General features: G+C 30.9%; 3 protein-coding genes across 4 annotated transcripts; 2 read left to right on the top strand and 1 right to left on the bottom strand.

Moving 5' to 3' along the window:
- Positions 1-729: 729 nt before the first annotated feature.
- LOC109813937 (linoleate 9S-lipoxygenase 5) lies at positions 730-9,350 on the top strand. 2 transcript variants are annotated; one of them, XM_083060150.1, is made up of 10 exons: positions 730-886; positions 974-1,197; positions 1,461-1,753; positions 6,026-6,263; positions 6,363-6,701; positions 6,771-6,856; positions 7,121-7,228; positions 7,327-7,631; positions 7,708-7,971; positions 8,378-9,350. In XM_083060150.1, exons 2-10 carry the CDS (start codon positions 1,014-1,016, stop codon positions 9,144-9,146), a joined length of 2,586 nt encoding a protein of 861 aa, XP_082916276.1. In that variant the 5' UTR covers positions 730-886; positions 974-1,013; the 3' UTR covers positions 9,147-9,350. The 2 variants fall into 2 exon arrangements, with proteins under 2 accessions (XP_082916276.1, XP_082916277.1); XM_083060151.1 differs by having other exon boundaries at positions 733-886; positions 1,003-1,197.
- A 1,649-nt stretch (positions 9,351-10,999) lies between these two features.
- Positions 11,000-11,848, top strand: LOC109789014 (photosystem I reaction center subunit II, chloroplastic). Its single transcript, XM_020347877.3, has one exon. It carries the CDS (start codon positions 11,097-11,099, stop codon positions 11,712-11,714), a length of 618 nt encoding a protein of 205 aa, XP_020203466.1. The 5' UTR covers positions 11,000-11,096; the 3' UTR covers positions 11,715-11,848.
- Positions 11,849-22,225: 10,377 nt separating this feature from the next.
- On the bottom strand, positions 22,226-24,029 carry LOC109818421 (Haloacid dehalogenase-like hydrolase (HAD) superfamily protein). Its single transcript, XM_083060149.1, has 7 exons — positions 23,871-24,029; positions 23,621-23,784; positions 23,487-23,524; positions 23,315-23,402; positions 23,015-23,224; positions 22,783-22,848; positions 22,226-22,672 (listed from the first exon to the last, which is right to left on the bottom strand). Exons 1-7 carry the CDS (start codon positions 23,899-23,901, stop codon positions 22,493-22,495), a joined length of 777 nt encoding a protein of 258 aa, XP_082916275.1. The 5' UTR covers positions 23,902-24,029; the 3' UTR covers positions 22,226-22,492.
- Between the last annotated feature and the right edge of the window lie 3,768 nt (positions 24,030-27,797).

The following is a 27,797-nucleotide window of genomic DNA, read 5'->3' as shown; positions in this document are numbered from 1 at the left end:
GCTGCTTTCGCACAATAACGAAAGAAAAATAAGAATGTTATTCAGTGAGTGCTACATTTGATAAACGTATTAAAATTCAATCTAATTTAACATAAATTTTAATTTATATTTAATTTAATATGTTTATAAATATATTAACTAGAAGGTGAAATGGTAATCTTAAGATTCATTTTATTAAGGTTTTAAATATTATATCCACATGTAGTATTTAAAGATTAAAACTCTTTAAAACCTTAATAAATAATAAGTGAACCTTAAGATTGTGATTTGACCTTCTATAATATATATAATTGAATATTATTATATAATAAAATTAAAAACTATAATTTTTAATCTTTAAATAAAAAAAATATTGAAAGATCAAAATCAGAACTTTGTCAACTACATGACTTACAAATACATTTAAATATAAAATGAATATAATTGTTTTTTGGTTACATAAAATATAACATGTTTGCCCATAGGGCGAACGCTATGATATGACCTTGCGTTATAAGATTTAATTTGTGCAAGATGCACATGTATTATAATTTAATTAAAAAAGAGCAAAATTACGAAGGAAGTCGTCCATGCTAATGGTTGGCATGGTGGAATCAGATCCTTTGATTTCTCATTAATTAAGAGATAAAGATGAAAACTCCATCTGGTCCCCAATCCCTAGATGTGTCTTTTTCATTTTTCAATTTTTAGTCCCTTCTCTTTTGTATCTTTGTATCTATTTATTTAGTTATTTATTTTATTCCCAACCAAATGGAGGAGAAGCTAACCGTACCCTCTATAATAGTACCACTTCTTAAAGTCCGGAGTGTGAAGTCCAATGTTAGCAACCGTGTCTCCAGAACCTAATTTGTGGAAATAGTGATACACATGTGTGCCTATGTATAATGTATGCTTTTGATCAAGTTATAATAATAATTACTACAATTATTCTTGTTATTTCTTTAATAATAGCTGTTGTTTGTTTTTTTCTTAGTTGTACTTTTTTTGTGAGTTGAGAGACAGGAAGAAGAAACATGGAGGTAAACCACAAGGAGAAGGTGGTGGAGAGGAGCAAGAGGGTTAAAGGGAGAGTGGTTTTGATGAAGAAGGGTCTGTTGGATTTCCACGACATCAAAGCCAACGTTCTTGATCGAGTTCACGAGTTGTTGGGCAAGGGTGTCTCTCTTCAGCTCATTAGTGCTACTACTCCTGACCCAGGTTCTCTTTTTCCCCCATCTTCTGCACATAAAACTATTGTAACACAATGCTTGTTCGCAAAAAAATTGATTCGTCAATCACGACAAGGAGAAGAAGAGTACACGAGAAGCAAAGGGTCTGAACCCATCCAATATGATTCTATCCCAGCAAAAAATAAATAAATAAATAAACTTGATCGATCTTTTGGAATACTAGGATGTTTTCAATGTTTTGTTTGACTTGTATTAATTAGTTTTGAAGATCTATTTATTTTTGTGTTATAGCAAAGGGGCTGCAAGGGAAGCACGGAAAGGTCGCATATTTGGAGAGATGGGTTTCGACCATTTCGTCTCTGACAAGTGCAGCAGATACAGAGTTTTTGGTTTCATTTGATTGGGATGAGAAGATAGGAGTTCCGGGGGCGTTCATAATAAGGAACCATCACCACAGTCAATTCTACCTAAAGACTGTGACCATAGAAGACATTCCTGGGCATGGTCCTGTTCATTTTGTCTGCAATTCTTGGGTCTACCCTTCTCATCGCTATGCCTATGATCGTGTCTTCTTCGCCAACAAGGTAACTTCGTTTAAAACCCTACCTGCTACTTGCTATATTTCCTTTTTAGGGGGCAAAAATGCTACTCTTAAATTGTTGGCTCACAACTCCCACATCCAACTTTCCTCTGTAAAGCTAATTTATTTGATTATACTCAAAACTATACAAAAATGCAGATTAAAATATTTTTAACTTTAAGATTTTCTGCCGAATTGTCGAGTAATTTCTTTTTCTTTTGGATAAAAATAAAATAAAATCTTATCATTAATCTTTTATGTTAAATAACCTTTTCCTTCTCTGTGACCTGGTTAAAGCTACTATGATTGGTTTGGTCAATTGGTTGTGTCGTGTCCTGAATAATCGTTTTCATCGTACACAGCGTCCTGGATATGTTTCATATACCATAAATTTGACGATACAATGTATCTGAATAATTAATATCGATTTTTATTATTACTTCCGTTCATAATTAAAAGAACAATTTAAAACAATTATTTATTTTCATATGAGACTTATTTTATGTGTTAATTATTTTTAAATTAAAATATTTTAATTAAAATAAATTCTCTTAATTTTATAAAAAGTAATATAAGACATTGATTAAGAGAAATAAAAATATTTATTAAAAAATAATATAATGATGATTTTAAAATATTATAAAATAAGATATATTTATTATTATTAATTATATTAATTAGTTTTTAATTCTAATAAATAAAGTATTTAGGTTTTATATAAGAATATAATAATTGAGTTTTTGTTTTTGACAACTAGTATAAGAATTGAGGTAGTTATATAAAATTAATAATATTAATTTATTGGGGACCGTTATCCATGTTCTTTACCCGAGGTACGTGGTTGACAGTTGACACGTTGGTAAGGGATTCCCTGCAGTTATAATCGTAGGTTGTTTATTTACTTTTTTTTTTCCTTTTTTTTTTTTTTTTTTTACTTACTTTGAAGGCAGAAATCCTAGGATATAAATTCACAGACAATAAGACAAATCTCCGAAAACAATATAGGCACATAGTATGATACAAACTAACTTTCACATAGTTAAAACAAGAGATATATCTCAATAAAAATAATGAATAATAATTCTCTCCTCTTAATATAAATATATACTCTCAAATAACTACATAACATAACCTTAACACTTATAATAAATAAATAAATAAATATATATATATATATATATGATTTTTTTATACAATTTTATAGTTCTACAAAATCATAATATTGCTAGTATATAATTTAGTACATCTATAATTTACATTAACGTGAGGCAGGGATGGAGGCACAGTATATGTTTGGGGAACATTGTGCCAATATTAAAAATTAAAATTATTAAATAATTATAAAATTATATAAGTATTAAATTTTATATAAAGTATTTATAATTTGTATTTTTAAAATAATTTATTAATATATACTAAAAATGTGTTTAAATAAAAAGACAACCTAAGCATAAATGTTAATTGTTAGTTTCCCATATTGCTAATAATCATCATGAATTTATAATTAAAAATTGAAATATATATTATTCATAAATTTTACAATAAAATTTATATTGTTATAAAATTGTTAAATAAAAATGAGTTATGTTATTGATTATACTATCTTTTCAATAATAGAAACTAACAATAAAATTTTACTTTCAAAATTATAGAAAATATGAAAGAAGAAAAAAGAACATTGTGTTTTTGGCAATGATCAACATTGTGAAAGTAAATTTGAAAAGACATATAGAGCAAGAAAACTATAAAAATAGATGTAAAATGTTTATTTAAAAAATGTCATTATCTTCATAATAAATAATATACAAAGAGAATAAACTAAAGTACTTTGTTAAAATAATATATATATATATATATATATATAAGAGATAAATAAAACTTAAGTACAATTATTTTTGCAATTAAATTCTTAAATGTAAATAATCATCTTAATTATTCTAATATCAAAATATAATAATACATATTAAAAAAATTAAAAATTATAAATAAAAAAAAAGTCAGGGGACCCTACCGTACTGTGTACCTCCGTCCCTGCGCAAAATTATTTTTCAGGTAAGTGTTATTTATTCTTATATACCTACTGTAAGTTATATTATATTATTAAGTCTTCATTTATATAAATAAAGATATTTTTTTAGATTACTTTCTTTCTCACAAATGGAACTTTGGTCTGAAAAGCAATTTTGACTAAATTCAAAACTACAGAAAACACTAACACAAATTGCTGATAAAAAATAGAAATTTGTGATTATATTTGAAATTATTGAGTAATATCTTTTTCTTTTCGATAACAATAAAACTTTATGATTACTCTTAAAATAGTGGTATAACAAAATGTTCACCTTTTCTGTGGCAAGTTAAAGCTGTTATGGTTGTCTCGTCTCTTTCTTGAATGATCAATTTCTTGTACAGTGGATTCGGAATCTGATTATGTTTTAGATATCATCATTGTTACGAAATAATGTATATAAATATAATAATTATTACTTTTAATCATTTTTAGCTTTATATAAATTAATTAATAGTCAATATAATTTCTGTTGCATCATGTATGTTTATAGTTCATACCCAAAACTTTCATACTAGAATATTAATATGTATACCTCATGTTATTTGACATTTTCAGAAAGAAAGGAAAAATAATGATAGATGATAAGAAAATAAAATAAAAAATATTAAACGAGTATTTACAATATAGGAATATATCCATATAAACCGTTAATCTTAATATTTTACACATGCCTCACCTTGGATATCCCAAAATAATACTTGTGGTCCTTTCAAAATAAAAATAAAAACAACAATAAAACCTTGTGATGCCTCAAAGCTTTAGGTCTCATCCAAACTTTTACCTTTTATATTCTTAAGTTTTAGTGAATATTGGTTTGATATTAGTCGTGTTATTATTTTTTTCTCTCTCTAAATTGAAGGTATAGAGAAAAAAATACTTAGAATGGAAATAGATACTTTATTAGAAATATTAAATAATATGCGTTTATTTATTTTTTAGTTCTTACAATTTTACAAATTTTACTTTTTTAATTTCTGTTATAAAAAAATTATTTTAATCTTTATATTACTGATTTTATTATTTTAGTTTTTTTAGTTCTACAAATTTTATTTTTTTATTCCTTATAACAATAAACAATATAGACCAAAAGGAAATAAAAATGATATGTATAGAGACTAAAATGAAATAGTTTTAACTATAGGGATTAAATGTAAAATTATGAAATTATAAAGATAAAAAGGTTATTAAATCAATTATTTATAAAAAAATTAATTCTTTTTTAGTAGTGTATTATTTTTACAATATTATTAATGATACTCAAAATTTTTGTTGTCATAAGAACTTTCTCAAAAATTAATTTAAGGTTAATTATGTTCCAAAATAGTGATTAAATTAAAATTAAAATTAAAATTAATAAATCACATTGAAATATGATTAATTAAAAATTTTAGGCTTAATATATTAGTAAGTTCTTGATTTTCTTTTTGAAAATTTTTAATTAAGTATCAACTAAAAGATATTGTATATTCGATATTTTTTATAGTGTTTATATTTGAGTTTCTAAAGTAAATTTATGATAGTTTGAAACCATAACAAAAATAATTTGTGATAGTTTTACTAATTTCATAGATGAATTACAAAAATGGTCGAAAATCAAACATCAAGTTACATCTAATTACAGATTTTTGAAAAATTTGGGATCCAATGTTGTATTATATCTAAATTTTTAATTTTCTAATCATTGTTGTATTCCTGTTTTCAACTTTTCAAACGCACTCTTATAGACTATTTTTAAAATCTATCAGTTTTTTTTTTTCTTTCGTTTTTGTCAATAAAATATATCAGTTTAAACTTATGAAAAAGTTACATAATTGAATTGATGATTAATGTTAAATGACGAGAGAGCGTTTTACTAGATTTCTTCCATAAACAAAACCCGTAAGCAACACGAATGTTGCTTCTACGGTAGGAGTTAGAAACCTTGGCAATCCAACAAAAGATTAGCAGAATAGACATTAAAACATTGAGGAAAGAGAAATGAAATGATGACTCGAGAGAATTACGTCATGATACATAAATACATGCATGGGAAATGTAAAAATGGTTGTACATTGAATTATTGGTGTCGGTTGGTCGGGGTGAATAGCATGGCATCTTACCTGAAATATGTTTCTTTCATGCCAAAGACCATGTTTGTAATCTTGCATTGTATGTATATATATGTCACAATAATTAAAGTTGAAACAAGCTGGCTTTGTGATTCAGGCTTATCTTCCATGTGAAACACCCGAGGCACTGCGCAAGTTGAGGGAACAAGAACTAATAGCTCTCCGAGGGAAAGGATACGGCAAGCTTAATGAGTGGGACAGAGTTTATGACTATGCTTACTACAATGATTTGGGAACACCAGATGATGGTCCACCATATGCACGCCCTGTTCTTGGTGGATCACACTTTCCATATCCTCGTAGAGGAAGAACTAGTCGTCCACATACCAAAACAGGTTCTCCACCAATTCCACTAATAACAATCTCATTTCATTTAACTTAAAGGGCCATTGTAGTTCTACGGAACAAATAAATAATTAATCATTGTGTTGCAGATCCCAAAACTGAGTCAAGATTGCATCTTCTTAATCTAAACGTTTATGTGCCGAGGGATGAACAGTTTGGGCACGTCAAGTTTTCAGATTTCCTGGCTTACGCACTCAAATCCGTTGCTCAGGTCTTGCTTCCAGAGATTAAATCTCTGTGTGACAAAACTATCAATGAGTTTGACACCTTTGAAGATGTACTTAATATTTATGAGGGAAGTATTAAGCTGCCGAGTGCACCTACGGTGAGTAAACTTAGAGAACTTGTTCCCTATGAGCTGGTCAGAGAACTTATTAGGAATGATGGTGAGAGATTCCTCAAATTCCCAGTGCCTGACGTCATCAAAGGTATACTAATGCTTTCCCGTTACTAGTTACTTCCCCTTACTACATTCATTGACTTTGGTATAATTGCAGCGAGTAAGACTGCATGGAGGACAGATGAGGAATTTGCAAGGGAAATGCTTGCTGGGGTCAACCCTGTTATTATCCGTCGTCTGCAAGTACTCTACAAAACAATGTCAATTTATAATTAGACCAGACATTGATGTAGTTACTTTTGTGTTGTTTTTCTTTCAATCAGAATTAAAGTTTCATTTTGGTAATCTATGTAATGAACGTTTATATTAAAAGTCTGATTTCAGAATTAGAAACTCTGATTCTAATTAGAAAACAATACACCAAAATGCTTAAGAAAGAGTGTCTATGTTTTGGATTCAAAACATATTTGTTTTAGCAAGTGAGCTAAATCTAAATGCTTCATGTAGGAATTTCCCCCAGCCAGCAAGCTAGACCCCAGACTCTATGGAGACCAAACTAGCTCCATCAGAGCAACGCACATAGAAGATAGTTTGGATGGACTCACAATAGATGAGGTTATAAATTCACATCAGGATTCACTTTTTCCTTGAGGCCAAACCCATATTGAAATATGGTATCTATTTGTTAACAACCAAACATCTTTTTGTTGCAGGCAATTCGTGCAATGAGGCTATTTATACTAGATCACCACGACGCACTGATGCCATACATAAGTCGAATAAACTCTACCAACACAAAGACTTATGCCTCTAGAACACTCCTGTTTCTACAAGATGACGGTACACTAAAGCCACTGGCTATAGAGTTAAGTTTACCCCATCCACAAGGGGATCAACATGGAGCTGTGAGCAAAGTTTTCACTGCAGCACAAGAAGGAGTAGCGGCTTCAGTGTGGCAGCTGGCTAAAGCTTATGCAGCTGTGAACGATTCGGGATATCATCAATTGGTTAGCCATTGGTATGAACAATCTCAATAGTAACAAAGTGCTTCGAAGAATATGTCTGATCTTAAACAAATAATAACTCTTGTGCAGGTTATACACTCACGCAGTAATTGAACCGTTCATAATAGCCACAAACAGGCAGTTGAGTATTCTCCACCCGTTACACAAGCTCTTGAAGCCACACTTCAGGGACACAATGCATATAAATGCCTTAGCTAGGCACACGCTCATCAATGCTGGAGGGGTGCTAGAGAAAACAGTTTTCCCTGGTAAATTCGCCTTGGAAATGTCATCTATTATATACAAAAGTTGGGATTTCACCCAGCAAGCACTGCCTGCTGATCTTCTGAAGAGGTGAGTGTTAGTTCAATCAGAAAATGACTTGTATTAATTTTACTCTGTCACACTAATAATGCACTATTTTAAATATATTCTTTATTATTGGCTATGTTGAGAAGTCTCACATTCTACCTCAATTCTTGTGGTGCGTCTTATATATTTGTTGAATAACTTCATTCAAAGTCAATTAGTTTTAAGATAAAATCTAATGTGATATTAGAACTTATAATTCATCTTCGTGGTTTGCTAATTCTGATAAGTATCATGCATCTCAATTTTTGTAGTGAGACTTGTATATAGCAAAATTTTGTAATTTTTAATAAATTATAATTAATAGTAAAGATTGTTAATGAGAGTAAAAAATGTGTCGTTGCTATTTATCCTTATAAGAACTTAGTAACATACTACAATTATATTTCAGGGGAATGGCAGTTCCTGATTCAAGCTGCCGTCATGGACTTAAACTTGTGATAGAGGATTATCCGTTTGCTGTGGACGGGCTAGAAATCTGGGATGCAATTGAAACATGGGTGACTGAATATTGCAACTTCTATTACACATCTAATGACATGGTTGAGGAAGACTATGAACTTCAGAATTGGTGGAAAGAGATCCGCAATGAGGGTCATGGTGACTTAAAAGATAGGGCATGGTGGCCAGAGATGAAGACTAGAGAGGAACTGATTCAATCATGCACCATCATCATCTGGCTGGCTTCTGCATTCCATGCAGCTGTGAATTTCGGACAGTACCCTTTTGCTGGCTACCTCCCTAATCGTCCAACAGTGAGTCGTAGGTTCATGCCTGAGCCAGGTACCCCAGAATATGAGGAGCTTAAGTCAGACCCTGACTTGGCATTCCTGAAAACAATCACTGCGCAGTTCCAAACTCTCCTCGGTGTCTCACTGATAGAAGTTCTATCCAGACACTCAACTGAAGAGGTTTACCTTGGGCAGAGTGAAAATCCTGAATGGACCTTAGATGCTGAAGCATTGGCAGCATTTGAGAGGTTCAGAAAGAAGCTGTTGAAAATTGAGAACAATATTTTGGAAAGGAACAAGGACGAGAGATTGAAAAACAGGAATGGGCCAGTGAAGATGCCTTACACACTTCTCTATCCCAACACATCAGATTATTCTAGGGAGGGTGGACTCACTGGCAAGGGAATCCCCAATAGTATATCTATCTAAAACTCCATTACTAGATTCTATCTTCTCATTCAATTCTAGCCAACTAAGGAATATGGGGATGTCGAATAAACATTTTCGTTCGTACGTATATCGTGATTATTTTTCTAGCAATTTATTCTATTGTTATGGCAATACTAGAGTGTGTATAATATATAACATTATTTGTATTCAAATAATCATGCTGCCACTGCTTTAATTGGTTCAGGCTTCTTGTGTAATCTTCTCATCTGATATTCAAAAACCATACCATCTTTTGGGAGCGTCATAAAACACTTGAAAGCTAAAGTTTCAAAAGTTTGGTTAAGCTGATGTAGTCTATTTTAATGAATTATTTTATCAAAATAAATTATAAACCCTTATTGAACCCTGACCAGTGTTGCTTCTCTCTTTTTTGTGTTTTGTTTCGTTCGTGCTGAAACCACATTCTGAGTCACAGGGACATAAGAACAAACAGAATGAAAAGAAAGATTTGTGCAATAAGCAAGATTCTTTAAATTAGCTGATTTAGCATTAGTATCAGCAAATAAGGAAAATTTCACTGAGATGGATAGTCATAGGGCTTCAATAAGCATAGGTCCACGTGATGGTCATGAGGCAGGCCCTCACTTTCAAAAATGAGGAGTTGCTCTTCATTGATTAATGATATCCAGTATGATTATTGAAATTTTAACATTCTTGAAATTCAGAAAATAAATTTTTTATTTTTAATATTATCTGTATCTCTTAATAAATATTGCGTAAGAAGAAAAAAATAAGTATTGTGTAGAAAGAAAAAAATAAGCAATAAAATAATTGTTTTTGTTAGTTTTTAATATAATATTAATTATTTTTTCATTAATATCCTTAATAATATATTTTAGAAAGTTGTTGTATTAAATATTTTTAGTAAACAAGATTAATGATAAGATTAATTTTGTGAAATTATTAGTCTCTTTATTTTATTTATTACTCTTTTTGTTCTAAAAAAATTACAATTTAAGATAATCATTTTTAATTATAATGGTTGAAGAATTTGAGAGGATAAATTAGGAAAAAAAATTACATTGACAACAGATAACATCAATTATTTTATGACTTTCTTTTTTCTTTAAATACTAAAATTACAGTCATTTTGAGAGAATAAAAATTATAAGCACATGTAAGAAAAACCTTGAATGACACTTATTATAAAACTAATTGATCAACTATAACAAATTCAAACCCAGTTTACTCGAACACCTATCATATTTGCATGTTATCATGCAAAGTACAAGGTTGGTAAAAAAAAATCATGTTCTAAACTATATCTTTTGGGAAACCTTTTTTTTTTTCATCAATCATATTATAAGTATAAAATATTTATCAATTTTAATAATAATTAATTTTATCAGAAAATCTAATTCACTATAAACATTAAATATTGAAGGAATCTATTCTAATTAAATTCGGATCAACAGCATTTTAGTATTTTTTTAAGGTATAATGCCTAATTATTTTTTAGGTTAATAAATTTTAGTCCATACATTTTATATCAGTTTTTGTTTAATTTCCTGTGCCTAAAATATATCTTTTTCTCTTTTGGGTTGTATATATAAAAAGAGATATATTTTGATGCCTGACTTTTTTTAAAAAAAAATCTCTGACATCCATGATCAAGAGAGAAAAAGATAGAAACGAGATGTAAATGTGACAAGTTATATGATGCAATATAAATATAATTGAGAAACAATTTATTTTTGAAGAGGAAATAATTGAAAATCCATTGGAATTGTTGTAGGTATAGCGAATAGATGAATAAGAGGTGTGGGTAGGAGAATGAATCAAAATGTTAGATTATAATTGGTCCAAGGCATATCACCTTATCCATATCCACATCCACAAACACACATCTCCCACATCCTACTTTACTCTCTTTCCTTTTGTTTCTTATTGATCTGTGACACTTCTGAACCTTGTAGCATAGCATATTCCATGGCCATGGCAACCCAAGCCTCCCTCTTGAGCCCACCCCTCTCAGGCCTGAAGCCCAGCGACCGCGCCTCCGTGCCATGGAAACAGCCCCCCAGCTTCTCCTGCAGGCCCCTCAAGTTGAAGAAAACAATGAGAGCAGCAGCTTCCGATGAGGTGACAGAGGCCCCAACAAAAGAGGCTCCAGTGGGGTTCACCCCCCCAGAGCTGGACCCAAACACCCCGTCCCCGATCTTCGGCGGCAGCACTGGTGGGCTTTTGCGGAAGGCCCAGGTGGAGGAGTTCTATGTGATCACATGGGAGTCTCCGAAGGAACAGATCTTCGAAATGCCCACTGGGGGAGCTGCCATCATGAGGGAGGGCCCTAACCTCCTCAAGTTGGCGAGGAAGGAGCAGTGCTTGGCTCTTGGAACCAGGCTCAGGTCCAAGTACAAGATCAAGTACCAGTTCTACAGGGTCTTCCCCAACGGAGAAGTCCAATACTTGCACCCCAAGGATGGTGTCTACCCTGAGAAGGTCAACCCTGGTCGCCAAGGGGTTGGTCAAAACTTCAGGTCCATTGGTAAGAATGTTAACCCTATTGAGGTCAAGTTCACTGGCAAGCAACCCTATGATTTGTGAGCAACTCTAATCACAACTCTATCATTACATCCCGTTTCTCATCTACCTATTCTCCATTTTATGTCACAAATGCTCAACTCTGTAACCCTTCTGTTTACACTCTTCTTTCTCCTATTATATCATTATTCTGTCTACACCATCTTTATTTCCTCATATATTCATCAAACCTTGCTTGCCTAAGACTCACAAATCGCTGATCAACTGAGAATTTTTTCATCAATAATTCACTAATTCTGAATGAATTGCATCCTACTAATACCATTGCAGGTTCCACAACGATTTTACATCTGTAGCCTAACATTTTTATGCATACCTAATTCACAGCTTTTCCCGAGTTTTCTTACTAAACAAACAAATCCAATTTCATATTTTCTCCACTCAAACTCTCCGCTCTCCATTATATCCTGTGTTCAAGAGAAAACACCCACCACAAATACCCATCTTTTCAATAAAAGCCTAATAGGTAGTTCTAAAATTTTCAGTTGCCCCAATCTTGTAGTGGATTCATAATTTAAAAAATTAAATATGATTTTAATTTCTTAAATTTAAAATAAATTTATTTTCCATTCTAATAAATAGATTTTATGTGAACATAAATTTTCTAACAAAGTTTGATAATAAAGATTAAAATAAGGGTTTTTTTTTTAAATTATTGGCGATAAAAAAGACTAATTTTAAATTTAAAAAACTAAAAAAATATACTTGCCTAATTTAAATGCAGCTGCCTAGTTTAAATGCAGCAACAGCTACAATTGAAAAGCCCAGACCCTATTTACTGACATAAAATCCGAGAAGGAAGGGTTTGATATAACAACGTACCGGGTGATCATATTTCAGCTAGGTATTTGGGATTGCAAGGAAGTGTTAAACGGTATTAAACTGTATTAATAGAAGTGTGTTTATACGAGAGTGGAGGTGTGTTTATCATCCGCCCTAAACTTATCTAATTAAATTCCTTATCCTCTTTTTGCTAAAATTGTTTCACAACAGACATGAATAAGAAAGGTATTGGTAATAGTAATTATTATTATTATATCAGTATTAATAATATTTATCTTTCCTAAAAAAAAAAAAAGACAAAACAAGATTAGTTAAACGGGGCATTTCCTTAATCTTAGGTGATAATTTTTATTGTTTTAACAAATTAATTTAGTTAATTTTATTTAATAATTAATAATAATAGTGATAAGATTATGAGGCATTTCCTTAGAGTATAGCATTTATTTATTGCTTAACAAAATTAGCTTAATTGATTTTACTTGATTAAGTTGTTTCCTAATATAAATGTGTTAGATGTTCATGTAATTTTAATTCTTTTGTTTAAAAAAAAAAGGATTTATTGGAATGTGACATTCCCTTAATTCTTGGGCTTAAGGTGCAAATTGTGACAATTTGTTATCTTAAAGTCCCTCTTATTGAAGTTTAAAATATAATTAATATAAAATATATTATCATAATTTTTAATATAAATATTTGAGGTAAATATTTTAAAAGTTATAATAAATTTGCTTAATTAATTAAAGGTAATCGTCTTAAGACGAACGTTGTAAGGTGTTAATACCTTACTTACACGTAATCGACTTCCGAACCCAAAAATCTAATTTTCGTAGACCATTTTCTATTTTATGTTTTTTTCCAATGTTTTTTCTGTAAAAAATAACATTGGTGACAACTCCCTATTTTTCAATTTATATTTTTTATCGTCCGTCGCGATCTCAGTTGCCACAGTAGGTTAAGTACAAAATACTTTTATTTAATATTTTTAACGATAACAATTATGAAATATGAATGACATTTTTTAAATAGGGATATATGTGAAAAAAGTTAATTAATATTAAAATATGTAAAACATTATAAAAAAAAAACAGAGAGAGAGAGAAAATCTAAAACATAGAAAGTTGTGAGTGAAGAGAGTAATTACAATGGTTAAAAAATATTTCCACTCTTTTATATGATAAAAACAAATATTTAACTCACCAACATGAATAAAAGTAATCAAATCAGTTAATTTTAATTAATAATATTATAAATTTAAATTTTATTCAATAAGTATAATTTGTATAATTAAATGGTTTTAGTGATGTTTAAATTTAATTACAGTACTTGTAATTGAAGAAATAATTTTTCAACCAATTGGTGTGACATTGTTACTTATATTGTTAATAATCTAATAAATACATTCACACAGAAATTGAACTCAAATTCCAGTTTAGAACGTCTTAACTAAGTTACACCTATGGTTGCTTCCAAGGGAATGTGCCATATATGGAAGTGATCAAGCAATATTATTAACACATAAAGTATAGAAAATAATGAAAGTTGACCTACATAGCTTCATTTTTAAGAACTTTGAATTCTTTTAAGTGTTAGAAAATAAATTTAATAGAGCACAAGAAAATTAAATATTTAGATTTATCAATAAAATCAATATCAACAACACATGAATATTATAAAATTAAAACAGAGCAATCAGTAACAACTAGTTAAACACAAAGAGTAGATGAAATCATTAGATAATGAGTTTAGAGTAGCCTGGGTTGAAGCACGCAGAGCGCTATCCTTAGAGATCCTTAGAGAGAAAACACCCCCACTGCACTGGTAATTTTGAGCCTTATAGTGCGCTCCTCTTCCAAGATACGTCAACTCGTTAGATCGTTCGAGTGCAGCGAAAGATTCTCGAACCAAAGAACACCGCTCCAAAATTATGATTTTTAGTATAAATAATATTGAGGGAGAGAAAATATGAACTTGCTGTGTATCTTTTTTCTGCTACGTTTCACGTACCAGGGTCACTCTATATAAGCACAATATATTTTTAGATAAAAGATGTGCCCACGTTTTGCAAATTTTTCCGGTAACCAAAAAGTGTACGTTGTGAGTGGATGTGCACTAGCTTTTCGGTAACAGTGAGTGTACGTGGTACACTTTGGCTAACCAATTTGAAACCAAAAGCATACGTGGTCTTGAAGAGAAAAAGAAACTGTACCATAACCGTTTTGAAACGTTAAAAAAATAATTATATTAAATATTTAATTTAAATTTTAAATTATAAAATAATTTTTCAACAATCCCCCACTAATTTAAAATTTAAATATAGAAAAAAAGAATGATATATATATATATATAAACTTAAATATTTTAATGGAGCATAATATATTATATTTTCAGTACAAGGAACCTTCCGGGTTTGAGCCTTATACCTAGTGTATATGAACTTCCATTTGAGAGAATATGGAGACATAATTGTCTTGAGCCATATATCCCTTTAACCAAACTTTAGAACATAACACGTATAATAAAGGTGTTCATTTGAGTTCTAATCAGTAGAGCGCATTACGGTCTTGCGCATGTATCTTGTTTCGTGAGTGTCACTTAGAGATTGTCCATATCTCACAGTAGCGGCCCCACCACCACACTCACTAGGTGAACCCTTCCAAGGGTGGTATGTGACACCCACCCCTACAACAATTGTCATTGGGTTCATTAAGAGGTATTTTTAATTTTAACACAATAAATATAAATATTTGAATACCTCAACCTTATTACTGTCACAGTTTACTTTAGAGTACACCTCGCCATAGGAATGGAACATGCAATAATTTTGCAATTTATAATGATGTACTTAGTTAACAAACAATTTCGTTATTACCCATTGAACTCCATTTATGGGATCGCCATTTATGTGGAGACGGGTGTTCATTGTTGCAACTAATTGATGGACTTTAGTCCCATTCCCCTCGACGATTCAAGTACTTGTTGACGCGTCAACCCTTTTGTGAGCGGATCCGCAAGATTATTTTCAGACTTGATAAAATCAACAGAAATAACACCGTGAGATATCAGATTTCTAAATAGATTTGTGTCTTATTCTCAAGTGCCTTCTTTTTTCATTAAAGTTTTTGCTAGTAACTTTAGCAATGGCTACTTGACTATCACAATGCATTGAGATTGGAGGTATAGGTTTATTTAAGAATGGCAAGTCATATAATAAATTTTTAAGAAATTCAGCCTCACTACTAGCAGTATCTAAGGCAATTATTTCAGCTTCCATAGTAGAACGAGAAATAATAGTTTGTTTTGCAGATTTCCAAGCTACTGCACCTCCAGCTAAAGTAAAGACATAACCACTAGTAGATTTAGTTTCATCATAGTCAGAAATCCAATTTGCATCACAAAAACCTTCAATAACAGCAGGATAACATGCATAGTGAATGCCATAACTAACAGTTCCTTTGAGATATCTAAATAACCTTTCTAGAGCAAGCCAATGTGAATGATCAGGATTATGAGTATATCTTCCTAACCTACCAACAACATATGCAATGTCCGGTCTTGAGAAATTAGACAAATGCAGCAATGAACCAATAATTTGAGAATATTTAAGAGGAGAGACACTTTCACCAATATTTTTCTTCAATTTAATACTAGGATCAAAAGGGGTAGAAACTGGTTTCACATCAAAATAATTAAACTTTTTAAATATTTTTTCAATATAGTGTGATTGTGTCAAAACAATACCATTTTGATTCTTAATCAACTTAATACCTAAAATAACATCAACAAGACCAAGATCCTTCATTTCAAAATTACTAGACAAGAAAGACTTCACATCATTTATAACATGTAGATTACTTCCAAAGATTAAAATATCATCCACATAGAGACATAAAATAACACATGAATTATCATCAAATTGTTTCACATAAACACATTTATCACTATTATTAAACTGAAATTCATATGAAGAAACAACTTGATCAAATTTATCATGCCATTGTTTGGGAGCCTGTTTTAAACCATACAAGGATTTAACAAGCTTGCAAACTTTATTTTCCATTCCAGGTTCTATAAAACCTTCAGGTTGATTCATGTAAATTTCTTCTTCCAAGTCACCATTTAAGAAGGCAGTTTTTACATCCATTTGATGAATTTCCAAATTAAAAACACAAGCAAGTGCAATTAAAACTCTAATAGTAGTAACTTTAGAAACAGGAGAGTATGTATCAAAGAAATCTACACCTTCTACTTGTTTATAACCAATAACAACAAGTCTTGCCTTAAACTTATCTATGGAGCCATCTGTTCTCAATTTTTTCCGAAAAACCCATTTACAACCTATACTCTTGCAACCAGGAGGAAGGTCAGTCAAAAACCAAGTTTTATTGATTTTAAGAGAATCTATTTCATCATTAATAGCTTCTTTCCAAAAAGGTGCATCAACAGATCTCATAGCTTCACTATAAGTTTTAGGATCATCTTCAAGTAAAAAAGAATAAAATTCAGGACCAAAATCTTTAGCTTTTCTAATTCTTTTACTAATTCTAGGTTCAAAATCCTTGTTAACAGTACTACTAGAAGGTAAAACAAAGCTAGAAGTATCATAAACAGGTTTAGACAATTTATTCCTCAAAGGAAAAATATTTTCAAAGAAAACAGCATCTCTAGATTCAATTATTATATTATTAGAAATTTCAGAAACTTCAGAATTAATAACTAAAAATCTATAAGTAGTACTATGTAAAGAGTATCCTAGAAAAACACAATCAATTGTCTTGGGACCAATTTTTCTTTTCTTATTAATAGGAATATTCACCTTTGCAAGACACCCCCACACTTTGAGATATTTCAAATTTGGTTTTCTATTTTTCCAAAGTTCATAAGGGGTTTTATCGGAATTTTTATAAGGAATTCTATTCAAAATGTGACATGCAGTAAACAAAGCTTCCCCCCCACAAATTATCAGGCAAACCAGAACTTATAAGCATAGCGTTAATCATGTCTAATAAAGTACGATTTTTTCTTTCAGCAATTCCATTAGATTGAGGAGCATAGGGAGGAGTGACTTCATGAATTATGCCATGTGTTTCAAAAAATTCACCCATTTCATTAGAAGATTATTCCCCTCCTCTATCAGAACGAAGAATTTTAATATTCCTTTCTAATTGATTTTCAACTTCTGCTTTATAAACCTTGAATTTTTCAAATAACTCACTTTTATGAATAATCAAGTATACATAGCAATATTTGGAGAAGTCATCAATGAAGGTAATAAAGTATTTTTTTCCACCACGAGTAATAACACCATTACTATCACATATATCACTATGAATGAGTTCAAGCACACAAGTTTCCTTTTGGACAGAATTTTGAAAAGATTTTCTAGGTTGTTTGGCTTGAACACAAACTTCACATTTTTGTTTCAATTCATTAAAAGATTTAGGAGTAAGATCAAGTGTCATCATTCTTTTAATAGAATTCAAGTTAACATGTCCAAGTCTACCATGCCAAATATCACAACATTCAACATTTGAAATAGAAGATGAAGAAATGCTAGAATTTTTATTAATAAAGGAAGACATGATACTAAGTTTAAATAAACCATCACAAATATATAATTTTCCAACAAAAGAACCATGTCGAGAAATTACAACTTTATTGGATTCAAAAACAACTTTAAAACCTTGTTGAACTAACAAAGCAGCACTAATCAATTTTTTTCTAATTTCATAAACATGAAAAACTTCATCTAAAACAAGACAATTTCCAGAAGATAATTCTAATTCTACTCGGCCTAGACCAATGACGCGCGCTAGGCTCCCATTCCCCATGCTTACAGTACGTGTGCCACATTCCTGATATGAAGAAAATAATTTTTTATCAGCACACACATGAACATTAGCTCCAGAGTCAATCCACCAATCATTTGAGTTATAAATAAAATTTAACTCTGGGCTAGTGACATGATACCTGTTAGATGGGGAATCCGAGCTAGCATTAGCGGTAATAACATTAGCTTGAGGCTGAGACGAAGATTTGGGATCAGATGTAATGTCTTTTGGTTGACGACGACGATGAAAACAATCTTTAGCAAAATGATTGTTTCTTCTACAAACAAAGCAAAAGGACTCATTTTCTTGAATTTTACTCTTTGGTTTGTAGTTGTTATTAAAAGCTTTGTTTTTATTTTTAGAGAAATGAGAGCTCTGACCAAATTTATTATTATTGGAAAAACCAGATTTTTTGAAAATTTTTTGTTTAGGCTTATTAGCGTTTTCCACTAAATGAGCCTTAGCCTGAAAAGGGGTTTTATTAGAAACCTTTTGTGAAATACGATGTTTATCTTCAATTCGCAAGGTAACCAATAAATCAGATAAAGTGAAATGATAGGGTTTATATTTAAGGCTTCTTGCAAATTCAGACCAAGAAGGAGGCAATTTAGAAATTAATAAGCTAACAAGCATTATGTCAGGCAAAGTAATTTTTTTCATTTTCATATCATAAATAATATTTTCAAATTCATGAACTTGGTCAGAGAAAGGTTTTCCATCTTCCATTTGAAAATAAATCATTCTTTCACAAGAGTATTTTCTTAAACCCTTTTCAGCAGAACCATATTTTAGTTCAAGAGCGTCCCATAACTCCAAAGCAATTTTTGTATGACAAAATATTTTATAAATATTATCAGATAGAGCACTCAAAATACGACCATGACACAAAATATCTTTATCACTAGAAGAACCAGCTTCAACCAAGGCACATTCAGAAGAATTTTCAGATTTTCCATTTAAAATAACAGAAAATAAATTCAACTCTGTAAGCCAAAATTTCATCTGTTGTTGCCAACATAAAAAATTTTCACCAGTAAATTTTTCTGGCTTACTACTCAAAGAATTTAAAATGTCCATTGCAGACATGTTGATATTGATAAAAAAAAAAAGATTTTTCTCTCTAAGATTGTTAGAAAATAAATTTAATAGAGCACAAAAAAATTAAATATTTAGATTTATCAATAAAATCAATATCAACAACACATGAATATTATAAAATTAAAACAGAGCAATCAGTAACAACTAGTTAAACACAAAGAGTAGATAAAATCATTAGATAATGAGTTTAGAGTAGCCTGGGTTGAAGCACGCAGAGCGCTATCCTTAGAGAGAAAACGCCCCTACTGCACTGGTAATTTTGAGCCTTATAGTACGCTCCTCTCCCAAGATACGTCAACTCGTTAGACCGTTCGAGTGCAGCGAAAGATCCCCGAACCAAAGAACACCGCTCCAAAATTATGATTTTTAGTATAAATAATATTGAGGGAGAGAAAATATGAACTTGCTGTGTATCTTTTTTCTGCTACGTTTCACGTACCAGGGTCACTCTATATAAGCACAATATATTTTTAGATAAAAGATGTGCCCACGTTTTGCAAATTTTTCCGGTAACCAAAAAGTGTACGTTGTGAGTGGATGTACACTAGCTTTTCGGTAATAGTGAGTGTACGTGGTACACTTTGGCTAACCAATTTGAAACCAAATTATATTGCACCCCAATTTTTAATCATAACCGTTTTGAAACGTTAAAAAAATAATTATATTAAATATTTAATTTAAATTTTAAATTATAAAATAATTTTTCAACATTAAGTTGGGAGAGGACAACTAAAATAATCCTTAGACCTCAGATTTTCCTTCTCTTAATTCGAACGCAAGAAACTTTACGGTCTAGTAGACAAGTCACACAAATATATTCAATCACACAAGAAGCCAATAGAGTAAAAGAAGTACATAGAAGGCAAGTGAGTTTCATCATTGAATAGAGAGTAAAGAAATGGAAGGAAAAGTACATAGAAGAGAAAGTTCCACCATTAGCATTAGGCCCATGCTCATGTCCTCATTTTCTTCTCAACTATTTTCGACATATATTTTAATTAGGAGAACGGACAAACATGAAACTAACAACTTGCATCAACATCACATACACAAAATCCCAAATTCATTTTGCAAGTCACGAAGGAAAACAAGGGAAAAAAGAAGAGAAAGGAAACAAATATTTTCTTTCTCCTACTTGGAGATGATAGAAATTTGGCAAAAATAAAATAAAATCTTGCACTAGAGCGAACTGCGAATGCAAAAACAGGGATTAAATATGGTTGGTTATGAAGTTGAAATGGTGAAAATGGGACTTTCCTTGCGAGTGACCTCATCATCATGCATGAGGTTGATGGTTTTAAAAACAAACCTAGGTTAAAATTACGTTTATAAATCAAATTTAGTAGATATTTAGATACTAATTTAAAATTGTTTAATAATAAAAATATATACTTCGTTAATACTAATTCTCAAGTTTAGTTTATTTACCGGACAATTTATGCTGACAGTTCACAATATTGGACCAGTTCAAAAGTTCAAAACTGTAGATTTAAGTCAAAACTGTTTCGGCATTATTATCCAAAAAAAAAAAAAAAAAAAAAGAACACAATTGGATCTAGGGATGTAAGGGCCGGGCCGGGGGCAATGATAGTAGGTCCATTAGTTGTCTTGTCGGATAAATATTTATTTTATATTTATATAGATATATGTTAAGTAAGTATTTATGTATTGTTTAGTATTTACGCATATTTGTAGATATTTTTACATATTTATTTTTAAAAATAAATAATATTTAAAAAATATTTTAATAATAATTTTTATTTACTCTGATAATTTTTTTAAAAATAACAATTTTAAATTTTAAATTTAAATTATTAAAATATTATAAAAAATCTTATCAATCAAAATTTTCAATTTAAAAATTAATTTTATTTGTTAAAATATATCATTCTTATAAATTTAATATATAATTATATAATTAAATATTAGTGGATATTATAATACTTATATCGTTAACATGTGAATATAAAAAAATACTCCATTAATTATCATAAATACCTATTAACAATATTCATTTTCTATTTAGAGATTTTTTTTTGGCATTACTAATCGATCATAGTCTTTCTTTGTAAATATGAATGTAGCATGAGTATCGATGAAATGATATATCATATTGTCTAAAGTGCTAATGTTGTCCTTTCAAATTAAATTTATATATCATTGTTCAATTAAAAATTAACTATTATTCCTCATAATAGTTATAATTCTAACATAAATTAATGATCTCACATTTTAATATAATATTAATTATATTTTTTTTCTAATTTATCATTTTGTAGATTATTCAACCATTAAAATTAAAAGTAATACACACTTATTAAGAGATTGCACTAGTTTATTAAAATTGTATAAAAAAAAGTGATTTTTATCATTATTTTCAATCTATATGTAAAAACTTAAAAATGCACGTGATTATAAGCGAGATCTATATTTGCAATTTAGAAAAACTCCGTTGAAGTGCTGAATAATACAAGAAATGCATTTGCAAAAACATTAATCAAATATCAATAATTGGAAAGTTATTCCAACATTGTCATGTCCAATGCAAAATTCTTTATCGATTAATCGATGGTATGTCTTTTTAATATTGGCATTTAGCGAAATAGCCAAATGACCTTTTGCAAAAGTTAACATTCCTATGGTAATTAATTACTGGCCTTTGTTCTCCACGAAAAAAAAAGTATAAAAAAACATTTGGGAAGCGATAGCTATCATAGTTTAATTCAGATGACGTGAAACGGTTGTCGAATATTCCGGTAGACAGTAGAGTGTAAAGAAAGATAATGAAAATAATAATAAGAGAACTTTAAGTGTTAACCAATTGATATCTCTGAGAGACACAATTGGATATTTTTTATACGATTCATAATTCATAATTGATAGAGGTAAGGTAATAGTAATAGTACATGAAATCTTAGAATATTGACAAGATAAAGATGAGCTTAGAGGGGGTCCATGTTATTTATTTTGATTGTCTTGGTTATTGGAGTATTATTTTAAGTAGTTGGGTTGGGAATGTACAACGTGAGGCCTTAGCCTATAAGACACTAGATCCAAGCAAAGGGTGAATTTTCAAGCTCCCACCGCAGCAGTGGCGAGTACAGCCTCTAATTCGCTCTTGGAACGCCGCATCGTTCCATCATCACCGTCCATTTCCATTTCGTTGCCCCATATCTCCGGAATCACTTGTGGAACGCTATTCACACACTCCACAACGTAGTCTGCTCCTTCGCTTTTCACCGTTTTCCCCACCTATTCCAATTTCCAAGTCAACCAGAACAAACACGCTTAAATATTACTGTATACTCGTGGATTCAAAAACGTAATAACTAGACATAGACGAGGTCAGTTTCGGAAATTACCAGAACAGTGTAGAGACCCACTTCTTTTGCAGCGGCAACGTTGCGAATGCTGTCATCTAGAAACAGCTGCAATAAATAACATAAAATATAACTTACTTTACTATGCCTCTCAATTATTTCCTATAAATAATAAAAAATGATCATCTCTGACTTTTCCGCAATTGAACAACTAATTCAGTTTTCGCTGTCGAAAAACGACGCCGCGTAAACTTGTCTTGGTTGGCTGTCTTACCGTTCGACGAGGATCCACGTTGGCAGCGTGGAGTGCGATCTTGAAGGCATCCAGCGACGGTTTCAGGAGCACGGGGAATTCCTCGGGTCGGGTCGCCTTCGGAAGGTTCGGGTTTATCGTCTCGAAGCATATGATTTGCTCGAAACAGTCCTTGATACCAAGTCTATCCAGCACGGTCAGCGCGTGAATCCTATCCGAATTAGTAAAAATCTATAAAATTAAAAATTAAAAAAAAACATTATTAGGACGATGAAATGAAAGAGAGGTAAAAAAGAAAAATTCCATTGTAAAGTAACATACAATTTTTCTTTGGTTGATAGTGCGGAGGAGGTTCCGTAACTGAGCATCAGGCTTGATGACGTCGTAAGGAAGGCTTCCGTGCACGAAACTGCATGGAGATTCGAGAACCAAACATTTATATTTAGGTCTTGTTTGTTTGTAAAATCAGTTTTTAGAATTTTGTGATCCTGACCTATGGTATTCCTCTGCGGTGATATCATGGCCAAGTGCCTGCAAAGGAGTTAAGCGCGCGGTTATTAATTAGTTTTTATTATTATTGAATATTGACATTATGGATGAGAATTTGAGTAGTGTTATGTAACTGACTCGCAAACCGGCGAGGGTGCTTCCGTAGGTTTTAAAGAGTTGAACTCGGAGAGTAGAGGCTTTGGATTCTGAGAATCCGCATTTGTGGATCAAAAAGAGTTCAATGTTTTTCTTGATGCACTTGTCGATTCCGGTGGTGGAGGGGTACAAAGTGTCGTCCAAGTCTGTTTTTGGAGAAAACAAGAAACAAGATATATACGAGTTTTGAGGGAATTGTAATTTGCAAAGGAGAAGAAGAAGAAGAACTCACCGAAGATGATGGAGTCAAAAGGGGAAGCCATAGGGAAGATGAAGATTGAAGAGAGCGAAGCGAGCTTTTGAGCGGGGATTGGAAGATAATTTATAGAGGGGAGATGAGGTGGACCACGTGGATTGGATAGGAACGGCTGACGGATGATTGCCGCGTCAGCGTTTCGATTTTGGAAGCCCAGTAGACGAGGGCTCCACACGATAACCGCTTATGCTATAACCCCACGCGCTGCTTCCTTCACACCTCAACATATCTATTTATTATACTCTTTATTTTTCTCAAATCATTCTATTTTCTCAACTTCCTCATCACTCCTTCAAAATACTATCTATTTATGCTCTTTACATTTTTCTAATTTATTCTAAATTCCACACTTACTTTCATTCCACTTCAACATCACTCAAATAATTCACTCTAAAACTATCACAAAAACTTGCAATCTTAATGAATTCTCTCGTCTCACTAAATAATTCAATTAAATTTTAACACATTTAAATAAAGTACATTAGTAGATCTGATGCATTTCTAATATGTGATACGGTTATATTCAAATTTAATTTTTTTTTAATCCATCTAATGGAAAAAAAAAAATATATATATATATATATAGACTCTTTCATTATTGCGGTTTACAATTTCAATTCATGAAATATTCCTAATAAAGAAAGGATTTTCATTTTTAAACATCGTTATTACAAAGTTTTTACACTATCAATTACAAAATAATGATAGTTATGACTTAAAAAGTAATTATTATAAAAATTAATAAATTTGTCATATATGTCAATTTAAATCAAATGATAGTGTAAAAAAAATTTCTTTACCGTATCATTATATATTAGCTATTTTAAGCATTGAATATGTGCAATATTCTTGTTGCACCGTTTCGGTTATAGGCCGATCTGATCTATACAGGGGGACTCAGTATTAGCTAATCTGGCCTCCCAACATCGTGTCTAGCTTAGTCCCTACGTCTTATAGGCTCAGGGTTGGAAGGTAAGTGTACCGTCTCGGATGTAGGCCGATTCGATCTATATAGGGGGAGACTCGGTATTAGCCGATCCGACCTCCCAACATCATGGCTAGCTTAGCCCCTACGACTTATAGGCTCAGGGCTGGAAGGAAAGTGTACTGTCTCGGCTGTAGGCCGATCCGATCTATATAGGGGGGACTCAGTATTAGCCGATCTGACCTCCATACAGGGAGATACTCGGTTAAAATCCAATCTAGCGATCTATAGGGGGCCATTCGGCCATAATCCGATATTGCCTCTCTGTAGTGAGCTCTCGGTCAGAATCTGACCCTATTCTTTGGAACGCTATCTCGGACAAATCTCGATCCTAACCTCCCCATATAGATGCTGGACCTATGTCAAGGACAAAATCTTACCTTTAATTATCGAATATTTCCCAAATATCGACGGTTATGAGAATCCCTGCGTTCACGGAGCCCATGAGGCCCATGAACAAGAAAGTATAAGACCTAAAATCCTAGAGTTAAAGAGATAAATTACACTTTTGAATGCTCGGGCTCGGAGGCTTGATCTAGGAGGAAACCCTAGACCACCCTTTGACCAGAACACTTGTATTAAAAGTCTTTATGACTAATGAAAGTTAAGCGGTGTGTTGTCATTTTAATTATTCATGTTATTAATTCTTTGACTAATGTGATTCTTAATTTGTATTTTCAATAACTAATTATATTTTTAACATTTTAATAAGAGTCGCTCCACATCTTTATATGTGTAACTAAATTTTTCACATGAATTTGTGTTGGAGATAGAATAAATGATTCATAATCCTATTAGAAAATCTATATATATATATATATATATAAATATAATAGTGATTAGTTTTCTCCTTGTATTAGATTATACATTGCTGGATCTAAACTTTTCTTTAAAAAAAAATATCACACTTTCCATGTGTTTGTGTGTATGTTACGGTGGTATCTTTAGAATGTAAATTTTTATTTATACATGTGTGTACTAATACGTGTGCATATATCTTTAGAATTTAGATTTTCATTATGCACTTAAATTAAATGAGATCATATTTTGTTAAGTAACAATAACAACTGGAACCATACTATTTCGTGACTATTTTTTTTGTTAAATCATGCAATAAGAAAATTCCAAGCATCATATAATTAAGTTTTATTTTTAATTTTTGTTTTCCAATGTCCTCTTTTCATTTATTTCACTTATTTCTATTTGTTTTTCCTCTGTTTATTTTGATGATCTCACGTTCTTAAAGAAAGTAAGAAAAACAAATATTATCCTAAAATAATCGCTAAAGAATAATTTAGCCACTAATTAGTTGATGCTATGCTATGCATTAATTTTTTTTTTGTTGGTAATTTATCTATTTGAAAATAGAAAAAATTCTCCCAAACTTTCTCGACCAGGTAGAAGAAGATTAAACGGAACTAAATTAAAAATAATGTATAATTTTTTATAATTAAAAATTAAATTAATTAACTATAAAAATAAGCATTTTATTGTATTATTTTCTCTAAAATAAAATTATTTACTTTTTCATGTTATAATTCTTTTTATTTCTTAAAAATGTTAAACAAAATATAAATGAACGCAGTATATTTTTTTTTCCTTAATTTAATAGCATTTTTTGGATAAATAATATTATATACAAAACTCATAAAAATAATATTTTCTTCCTTCATTTTTACCCACAAACGAAACAGACAAGTTATAGGACAATAATCGACTCCAAGACGACATGCATCTGTACAGAAATGGTGACAAGTGAGGAACTTGGCATTATGTTACCAATCGTGTCACAGCTTTGTGTCACAACTCAGATATGCAAACTTATTTGTTTATTTCCAACTTTTGTAAAAAGTTATTCAATAAAATAATTAACACTTGGGCAATAACGTCTTATTTTCTTTAAATCGGTATTTTTATATAGTTATAAAATATGGTTTTGCTTTTGCCTTGTTTTCTTTCTTATAACGTCTTATTTTCTTCTTTTAAAAGAAATCGGTATTTTATATAATTATAAAATATGGTTTTGCTTTTGACTTGTTTTCTTTCTTATAGTTTGGAGAAAGAAAAAGAGAGAAATAGATATCAACAACAAAAAATGTAAATAATGATAATAAAATAAAAATATATTGATTTTATTTATTTTATTAATGTAACACAATACATTTTCGCTAATTATTACTAATTTTGTCAATAATTGTATTGTAGTGATTTGTTGTTTTGTTGTTGAGAAATTTTGAGAATTAAGAAATTCTTGTGAGTTTTGGATATTTAGGGGGTAAAGGTCCAATTTGATCGGGAGGGAATGCATATGAGATTTTTTTTAAGACTTCAATTTCATAAGTTAATTTCTTAAGAAAACTTAGAAGAATTAGAGAAAGAAACTTTGATATTCTAAATTTCCTTCTTCCTTCTTTTTAGCCCCGAGAGCGTAGAAGATTGTAGCTAAGCTTTTGGGTGGAGATTCAAGGCATTTGGGTTGAGAATCAAGTGGTAGAGTTTTGTTGAGATTTTCGTTAAAACTATTTTTTTTTGTTAACACTTTAAATCACCTTTGTTCTATCAACGGTCTCAAACACGACAAATATACCGGCCGTTCAAGTAGTAAAATTATCGTATCCACAAGGATTAGTAGGTAAAATAAGCATTTATTGACTATTCGTGACTAAAGAATAATTCCAAATTCATTGTTTGTCATGCAAGTTGAATCGAAAGTTATGACTATTGGAATGTAAGCTATAAAAATATTTGATTGTGAGTGGAAAATGGTAGAAATGGTATTATGATTTTTGTGAGATTGTGGGGTCAGATTTCACCAAACATTATACTAATGAATCCTTAATCTCTTGTTACAAACATTGTTTAGTCAACCCATAAGTTTACTCAAACCTAATCCCTTAGAGCAAGAGCCCAGGTGCGGA

Source organism: Cajanus cajan, chromosome 7, assembly GCF_000230855.2.
Source record: "Cajanus cajan strain Asha chromosome 7, NIPB_CcT2T_4, whole genome shotgun sequence".
In the NCBI taxonomy this organism is placed as follows: Eukaryota; Viridiplantae; Streptophyta; class Magnoliopsida; order Fabales; family Fabaceae; genus Cajanus; species Cajanus cajan.
The sequence above is the reverse complement of the archived record's forward strand: the minus strand, read 5'-3'. Positions and strand labels throughout refer to the sequence as shown.

Coding starts and splice junctions, on each gene's coding strand:
- LOC109789014 (XM_020347877.3), top strand. CDS start 11,097: ATGGCCATGGCAACCCAAGCCTCCCTCTTGAGCCCACCCCTCTCAGGC.
- LOC109818421 (XM_083060149.1), bottom strand. CDS start 23,901: ATGGCTTCCCCTTTTGACTCCATCATCTTCG. Junction 23,525..23,620: donor GCACCCTCGCCGGTTTGCGA/GTCAGTTACATA, acceptor ACTCCTTTGCAG/GCACTTGGCCATGATATCAC. Junction 22,673..22,782: donor TGGGTCTCTACACTGTTCTG/GTAATTTCCGAA, acceptor AAATTGGAATAG/GTGGGGAAAACGGTGAAAAG.
- LOC109813937 (XM_083060150.1), top strand. CDS start 1,014: ATGGAGGTAAACCACAAGGAGAAGGTGGTGGAGAGGAGCAAGAGGGTT. Junction 6,702..6,770: donor AGTGCCTGACGTCATCAAAG/GTATACTAATGC, acceptor GTATAATTGCAG/CGAGTAAGACTGCATGGAGG. Junction 7,632..7,707: donor CATCAATTGGTTAGCCATTG/GTATGAACAATC, acceptor ACTCTTGTGCAG/GTTATACACTCACGCAGTAA.